Source organism: Spodoptera frugiperda, chromosome 27 (assembly GCF_023101765.2).
Source record: "Spodoptera frugiperda isolate SF20-4 chromosome 27, AGI-APGP_CSIRO_Sfru_2.0, whole genome shotgun sequence".
NCBI classification, from domain to species: domain Eukaryota; kingdom Metazoa; phylum Arthropoda; class Insecta; order Lepidoptera; family Noctuidae; genus Spodoptera; species Spodoptera frugiperda.
Window position 1 is genome coordinate 5,541,007 of NC_064238.1, and position 9,139 is coordinate 5,550,145.

General features: G+C 33.0%; 1 protein-coding gene across 2 annotated transcripts; it reads left to right on the forward strand.

Annotated features, from left to right (window-relative positions):
- Positions 1-278: 278 nt before the first annotated feature.
- On the forward strand, positions 279-4,529 carry LOC118263444 (beta-1,4-mannosyltransferase egh). 2 transcript variants are annotated; one of them, XR_007707314.1, is made up of 4 exons: positions 293-502; positions 1,025-1,829; positions 2,022-3,330; positions 3,374-4,529. XR_007707314.1 is itself a non-coding variant. In XM_035575448.2 (3 exons), the coding sequence occupies exons 2-3, from the start codon at positions 1,026-1,028 to the stop codon at positions 2,592-2,594; spliced, it is 1,377 nt and encodes a 458-aa protein (XP_035431341.1). In that variant the 5' UTR covers positions 279-502; position 1,025; the 3' UTR covers positions 2,595-4,529. The 2 variants fall into 2 exon arrangements, 1 of the variants encoding a protein (XP_035431341.1); XM_035575448.2 differs by having other exon boundaries at positions 279-502; positions 2,022-4,529.
- The last annotated feature ends 4,610 nt before the right edge of the window (positions 4,530-9,139 follow it).

A 9,139-nucleotide genomic window follows, 5' to 3' on the forward strand; every position in this document is an offset into this window, starting at 1 on the left:
TCCGTCCTCGCCCCTTTTGTCACAGATACTAAACATTGTTCTGTTGTTCATTGTTTATGGTGAAAATTATCGCAAAATTTGTTAAAAACTTCAAAAGTAAGACTAAATGATTTTAGTTGATTAATTTAATTATTTTTTAATAAAATTAATTATTTGGAAATTATAAATATTTTTTCTTCAACCACACGATAACTTAAAATATCCTGCTTAAAAGACATGGTGCTGGAATTTAAAGAAAATGTAGGTCGATCGATGATTCAACGATTATCTGTCAGATAAGAAATTGAATGAATGGAATTGTTTCTTTGTTTGTCAAAAGCGGTGGTGTGAGCGGGGCGTGTGTTTGTAGTGTTTAAAATAAAACGTTATTTATTGTGTAGTTTTTTTATAATATCATAATATATGTATGTAGTGTCTTCAGTTTCTTTGCCAAATTAATACAATTTAACAATTGTTTATATTGGCGGAATTGGATTTTTCATAGTAATTCACAAGATTCAAGGTAAGTTAAAAATTTTAATCACTAGAATTAGTTATTTTAGCGAAATTATCGGACAATAATACGGCAAGAGACCTTTTTAGAACAAAATGTTTGTTGTTACGAGGAGGTGATGAGTGATAACTCCCACCGAATTATTCGGACTTGCCCTAACCACTAAAGGAAAGAAATTAATGTATTTTTCCTTCTCTGGGTGTGTTTTACTCGCGAAAGTTAATGTACCTGTTACTGCTATCCGATAGTAAATTAAGGTGGTTAAGTTTTCTTTTTAAGTTGCCTTGACAAATTGTAAACTTAATTTTTTTTACAGCATTTATGATATTGATTAATCAGAACCTAAATTACTCAATCATAAGAACAATTTAATATCAATATAAATGTATGCTTCATAACAACAAAACAATGTGTATGCTAAGGACACATGACCTTAATCCAATGTCATAAATACATATAGTAGCTTCTCTACCTCTTCATTGTAGGCAACCAAACAAGAAATGTATAACATGATATATAAATTTGTTTCAGAATGTTAAGAGGAAGAGTAAAACATTTACTACACTGCACATTTTTCATATTATTTATATTCAATTTTCTTGTATTTGCTGGAGCCATACGCTTAGATGACAAAGAAAAGGAAAATTTCGATCCTCTGGAGAGATATGGAGTACATGGAGCAATAATTTTATACCTATTGAGACTTTTTACCCTTTTAACAATACCTCAAGTCCTGTGCAATTTTGCGGGATTGACATTATTCAATGCTTTCCCTGGAAATGTGAAACTGAAAGGGTCTCCATTGCTTGCACCTTTCATCTGTATCAGGATTGTGACACGAGGAGACTTTCCAAAATTAGTAAGAGATAATGTAACTAGAAATATGAACACATGCATTGATGTGGGAATGGAAAATTTCATGATCGAAGTTGTGACTGACAAAGCAATTAATTTACCAAAGCACAGAAGAGTAAGGGAAGTGGTTGTGCCAGCCGAATATAAGACTAAATCAGGTGCTTTATTTAAATCAAGAGCATTGCAGTATTGTTTGGAAGATAATGTTAATATACTTGCTGAAAATGATTGGATTGTGCATTTAGATGAGGAAACACTGTTGACTGATAATTGTGTGAGGGGTATACTAAACTTTGTGCTGGATGGCCAACACCAGTTTGGCCAAGGACTGATCACATATGCTAATGAGCACATTGTAAACTGGCTGACTACTCTAGCTGATAGTTTCCGTGTTGCTGATGACATGGGAAAGCTAAGGCTACAATTCTACTTGTTCCACAAGCCACTCTTCAGTTGGAAAGGTTCTTATGTTGTAACACAAGTAAGTAGTACTACATAATACTTTTAATAGACAATATGTATCTCTACTAATTATGTAATAATAATTATGCTTCATATTTCCCAAGAAATGTTATAAATCCCATATAAAAAGGGTTTGCCCATTGCCATTTACTAGCATTCAATTAATTTCCTTAACATTCTGAATACATATATGGTATTTATTTATTTACAGGTAAGCGCTGAAAAGAAGGTGTCTTTTGACAATGGGCTTGATGGATCTGTAGCAGAAGACTGTTATTTTGCTATGAAAGCCTATAAAGAAGGCTATACTTTTAACTTTATTGAAGGAGAAATGTGGGAAAAGTCACCATTTTCACTGTGGGATTTCATGCAACAAAGAAAGAGATGGATTCAAGGAATTCTTTTAGTAGTACATTCTAAAGAAATTCCTGTGTTACATAAAATCTTTCTGGCAGTATCCTGTTACTCGTGGGTGACCTTGCCACTATCAACAAGCAATGTTTTCTTAGCAGCTGTGTGTCCCATACCTTGTCCACAGGTTTTGGACATCATATGCGGGTTTATAGGTGCTGTGAATATTTATATGTATATCTTTGGTGTGCTTAAATCATTCCCATTGCATAGATTTGGTCCAGTAAGGTTCTTTTTGCTTATTGGTGGTGCATTAGCTACCATCCCATTTAATATTATTATTGAAAATGTTGCTGTGATTTGGGGAGTGTTAGGTAAAAAGCACAAATTTTATATAGTTAACAAGGAAATTAAGATACCAGTGACTGTATGATTTCTCATGAATATATTTCATATCTTTTGAAGGGTTTACTGATTTTACAATAGTAAGTGCACAGTACACTGAAGGACTCATTTTGCACTTACTTTAAAGTATGAATCATTCAAACACACTGAATCATTTTATGATTGTTTTCACAAAGATAAGATAACATGGTATCTACCAACATGTTAGTTAGTGTGTATGTTTGTTACCAAAGTATCTAAATTTAATATTTTTCTGTTTGTAAATTGAAACTTCACTAAATACTAAGCACAATATTGATATTTAAATGTAAAATAATAATAATAGCTTTGCTTTTATACCTTTCTACAGATAATTTATTTTTGGAGACCTTGTTGTTTCATAATAAACAGTTATATTTCTTTTTACTCAAATATTGTGAAGGTTTACAGTAAGCCACATTGTTATTTAGTGTCATTTTAGTTAGTACTTTGACAATATTAAATGCAGAATTTGTTGTGTTGCTGTACTTACAACTCACTACATTTATGATTAAAAATATTGATTTGCATTATCTTGCAAATACATACAATTCAATGAGAGGTTTGTATGTCATATCACTGCTTCGGATTGTTGGCAACACTTGCTTATAGTTTTATAATTATATTCTCGATAGAGTTTTAAGACTCAGATAATAATTTATTGATTGTTTATAGGTAATGTTTTATGTGTCAATTGGATGAAACAATCGTTCTTACTCATACTGTTCTAGTTTTATCAACATTATGTTAGATGTACAATTGTACATTTATAAATTTGAGCTCAACAAGTAGATTGTGTGCAGGTATGAGGATGCACACATGTTATACATTATTTTTGGCACCTGACTAGATGTATCAAGTTAAAAGAACATATTGTTGAACTTAGTTTTCTCAGTTGAAAACTTTATTTGAAAAACTCATGGTTAATGATAGATCGCAACAATTTCCACTAGGTGTACTTAACCAACATTGAAGTAGTTAAATAGATATAATTTATTTATGTGTTAAAGCAAGTAATAATTGGAAACTGATGTATCAACAGCTTATTATTTTCTATTATATTGTTATTTTTTAATGATGTGATGTGTGTGATTTAATATTTGAGAGATGCATGTTTTTGTTCTAAATTGTTAATAGTTATGTAATGATTGGATGTATTGTATGAGAAGCACATAGGGTTCAAGTTGATTGAAAAAGTACAATGTCTTACAGTTAAAAGTATAGTAATATGTGGACACAAATATAGGTTATTAAAATTTTATTATTATAGTAGTTAAATTCTGTTAAGTGTTATAGAATGAGTTCAGAATTTTTTTACTTGAAGTAAGATGCACACAGTATTCTGTCCAGTAAATTTTAAGTTTATCAGTAAATCAGATAACATGTTATTGCTTTAAAACACTGCATCTGACTAGTCATGTAAATATTTATGAATAAATAGCTAGTTGTAATGTGTAGTAGTGTAGACGAATAAGTAATTACCAGTGTTAATTGGGGTCTCTATCTACTTAGTTCTTATAGACAAAAGTCAGGGGTCAACTCTGTTCAACCCATTGTGATGGTCTTAGTATTCAGTTACGCAATTACCTTTGTTAATTAACATATTAGTTCATGACAAAAGACATTATGTGGCCATTATTGTCGTGATAATAATTGAGTCTCTTATTATTTTATCTACGCATGAAACAGAGCAGTATAGCATCATTATTGTATATTGCTGTGTTCAAAGTTCCATCGACGTTTTTTGTAAATTAGTCACAAGTGAATACCACTGTAATTTTGATATTTTTGTATTGTGTTCTATTTGATTGAATAATGTTTTATAGTCATTGATTGATGGATGTATGTTTACGAACTTAAATCTAAATTTGATAATATAATGTACCTAAAACTCACTTTGTACATACAAAACACTTAGTTACGTAAAATAAATTTGAGCATGCAATGATTTGTATAATTTCTACACCATTCATTACTTTTCAGTGCTTGATATTATCTAAAATATGTGGCGGTTTATTATCAAATGAATGACCAACAATTCAAGGCCATCGATTAATTATATTGTTGGTATAATGAAGTGGTAATCTTGTTTGTAGTGGTGAATTTATTTTTACTGACGTCTGTGAGACACGGATAACATAACGTAAAACCCATAAAGTTAAACAATGATGGGATTTCCTTGATTTGTTTTACCTCCACTAGTTATAAGTGTCTAAATCAAGATAGTAGCTTGTTGTTATAGACCTTGACCGGCACAAAAAGCGTGCATCATTACGTCCTCATGTTTTTTGTGGCAGCCAGTCAGCCTGTTTGCAATTAGTTTCAATTGTAGCACCAAACTAACTCCTACGAACATTAAACAGGATAAACTATTTCTCTTATTGTTATAATAACGTCACGCTAGTTGCATCGCGCCGTTGACAATAGTCTAGTCCGGGTTGCTTTTTATACATCAACGTTAACAAACGCATCCGTACTATCAATTTGCTAAATGGGTCTAGAAATGTTTTACACGATGTGTAGATAAGCATAATTTTGTGGTATGACTTTTTAGCTGATAGGTGTTGCACTGAAAATAAAATAGCATTGGAGGTCGTCTTAGTGTATGCCTTACATACCTATATTACGGATGTACCTACCTAGTTATCTTACAGTGGAGTATATTGTTCTACAATTCTAAATCAAAAGTACAAGCGTACTCTAAATTCATACCATAGTACGTACGTATGACTTTTTCCTTGGTTGTACCTGAACTTGAACACGAGGCTCTGTGACGAGGCATCCAATAAATGTCACGTGTACGCACCTAATAAGCACACTAAATGCGATATGATATCCGGCCACACGTTTATATTGCAAGTAGGTAAAAAGGTATGTTATCATAATTCCATAGATAGGTAACGGGCTAGCGATCTTATCTAGCCGCCGAAGTAATGTTACAATTAAAGTGTTGCATTTGTATCTTTATTAATATCTACAGTAATTCAGTTTTAACTTCGATAACAATAGATGTATGCTATCTACATTGCTGGTGAATGGAAAAAAATATGAATCAATAGGATAGAATAGGTACTTACCCATACAGATAGCAATTTATTAGCAGGCGAGAATTGAACTTGACACCAGAATCCAGCTCAGTACCTCTAGACAAACGAGACAGTTTTTTTAACGGAGCATGGTTCTCCCGTTTGCAAAGTCTAATAAATATTATCTACCTTTCCTTACCAAATATTTTTTATGGTAGGTATAAGCCGGTAAACGAGTAGACGGATCACCTGATGGTAAGCAATTACCGCCGCCCATGGACACCCGAAATACAGGCGTTACAAGTGCGTTGCCGGCCTTTGGGCTTCCAGGACTCACTCAAACAATTAAACACAACGCAACTTCGGTCAAGCCGACTATTCATGCCGAAGCACGGTTGTTCCGTACTTTAATATTTTGTTAATGTTAGTTAGTTTTTTGATATAAATAAAAACATTTATAGGTACATATCAAGAAAACAATAACCGGAACTAAGTTCCAGGTATAAGGTCTGATTAGGTATAATAGGAAAAATACAATAAAGTACGTAAAACCTTATCGTCGCCTGAGTCAACTTCCGACACGTTCACAATCTGTCATTATTTTTGTTTTCAATTGAAATTATTGAGACATTGCAGTCTGGCTGTGAAAATGAATCATAGTTGCAGACGGATGAGTTACAGGACAACATATTTAATATATATTTTGCCTATGTGTACGATAAGATAAGAGGTACAGGTATGTATTTAACTAATAATTTCTGAAGAGATTTACTGCCACACTCAGAGACATTTAATGAATACTCAATTTATTCCTTAGAATTCCTTAGAAATTTTGTATAGAAAACAATTGCTAAGGACTGGGTTAAGTAACCATTAAAAGACTGAGTACGGCGGTAAGAGGTTAAAAGTTACCTAATAGTTCACCGACAAGGCAATCTGTGGGTGGAATGATCACAAAAATTACAACTTTGACGAGCAATGTGTAATATGTTAATATTTGGATTTTAGGAATCATTTGAACAGATTTCTTTAAAATAAGAATCTCTTTAAGTAAAATAAAAGAGGGTAGCAGTAGGTAAATACTACCATGTTGTTTGAGGACTGATTTAATATAAACAAAATTACTTTATGGTCAATCAGGGGGCTTACTCTTGAATCAAATTCTGATCGATCGCCATTGTTTTTGTGAAATTTCGTACTTAGGTACGGTACCTACTTGAGTTGCAGCACTAGCGCCCCCTTGCATTCATATTGCGTGGATATATTAAGTAAAGTAAATGGTATTGAGTTAGACTTTGTATTCCGTACTCTGAATGCTATTATAACAGCTACGATTGTTGTATAGTTTTGACATTGAATAATTATTGAGATTTTATTGGATTGACATTGAGATTGGTCCCAATAGAAAGCGCCCACGTCATTGGTCATATCCCGAGAATTTATCACTTAGGTAAGGTTTCCTGGTTTACTGGTTCCCTACTTTCAGCATTTGTTCCTAATAAAATTAGTTTCGTATAAGAAGTGACTCTATAACTAAACTGCAAATGACTGAAACAATTTCAGGACCCGCACCACCGTTTGAGTATTTTAAAATCGACAAATGTACGCGTTTGCATGTATGTAATCATGATCGCCCTGGAACTTATCAATCGTAACAATTTCAGTCAACGAGAGTTTCAGTACACCGGTGCATGTGTACTTAGATACCTAATGATAAAAACATAGGGAAGTATTAAGTTGTGGTTAAGTACCGAAGAACTAACTGAATGACTATGCGATGAAATATGTAATCATATCTACATTCATATCATTATTTCATTCTTTAGTCAGTAGGTGTACCTATTTATTATCTACCTAAATGGTACTCCAATACGCACGTAGGTAGGTACTTTGTAAACATTGCAAAAACGTTTTGCTAGCAGGTTACGGAAAAAAATATACTTCTTATCACGAAAATGTTGACTAATATCCTATAGATAGGCCCTGTCTACCCTATAGATACATGTATAGGAATAGAATGTCTACGTGTTTTGTTCCTTAGTGTGGTTTAAGATTTTCTACTTTTTAGTCTTTTGCTCTTGTCTACCTATGGAGACGCCCTTAGACACTCATAATACCAGGTATAGGTCATATAAAGGTGTGTTACAGGTTTTTGGGAGTTTGGGATGGGTAGATGTAATAGAGGATTGGGCCTCCGGTAACCTCACTCACACGGCGAAACATAACGTACCTAAGCGTTATTTCAGGCTAGTTTTCTGTGAGGTTTTAGTATCACGAAATTGTGTTCAATAACCAATGTTTGTAATCGGCTCGTTATCTATTATGTAGGAACAATAACATTTTATGAATTCACTCGTTCGGAGAATCACAGGCGTGACGTTACGAGTTATGTAGATATGACTAATGTGTACCTAGTTACCAATATATGTTTTAGAATTACAAGCGATCGCACTTTAAATCTTTGGCAGGTGCATTACGTGCATACCTAATATAAACACGACATAAAATTACGCCAAACGCTTTTATTCGGAAATCGCACTTCAATCACTTGAAGCTTCAAAAAACATACGGGTAATCAATAAAATAATTGGACAATAATAAAAATAAGGAAAGTTCATAAAATACAAAACTGAGACAGCCATCTACATCGATGATCTGATAGAAATACGGGAGCGTGGCTGCTTATTATTCCGCACAAGTTTGCCTGAATCAACTGGGACTACCAAGACAAATGAGTTGTTTTGGTGTTCGTCTGCCGTCGGCGAAGGATTAACAACCTATCACAACTTGTACAAACATGTACAGAGTACAGACATAACAATTGAAGACTTGTGTTTTAGTATTAACAGAGATTATACTTACTAAACCCTTTGGTAATGGAGTAAAATATATAGGTATTTGTCGCCACCCATACTTTTTCAGTGGATCGTAAGAGCCGAATATGGGGACTACACATTTGACAGAGATTATGCATACTATGATCACTAACCTACCTGAAAAGTGTAGAAGTTATGAGTCTAAATTCCTCAGAAAAGAAAAATAGCAGCTATAAATAAATTTTGGTAATTTCTTAAATCATGATTGTTTTTAAAAATGTTATTTATAATCATTCCTCCAGGTTACCAATTCCTGTATTAATAGGTTTATAATCTAAACGTGGTACACAAGTACATATCTAGACACTGTTTAATTTTTCCTTACTCCCTTATTTATTCACGGGAGAACTGAAAATATTTTCTTAGGTAAGTATAAAGGTAAGGGTTGTGAGGGACTTGTGGGAAAAGCCATTGAAAGAAAGTTGAGTTCCGAAAATAATAATTCGATCACCTTTTCAACCTTTGGGGGTCGTAAATGTCGTAATACGTGCTTACCCAACTTAAGACAATAAATCGTGGCCGTTTTATAATAACAAATTTACAACATCTATATTTATAGTGAAATAAGATAGGTATCCTAAGTTTGTGCTACTTATATCCGAATGTCAGAATTTAAAAAGGAACAAAACCTTAATAGAATTTCAGTTTGTAAA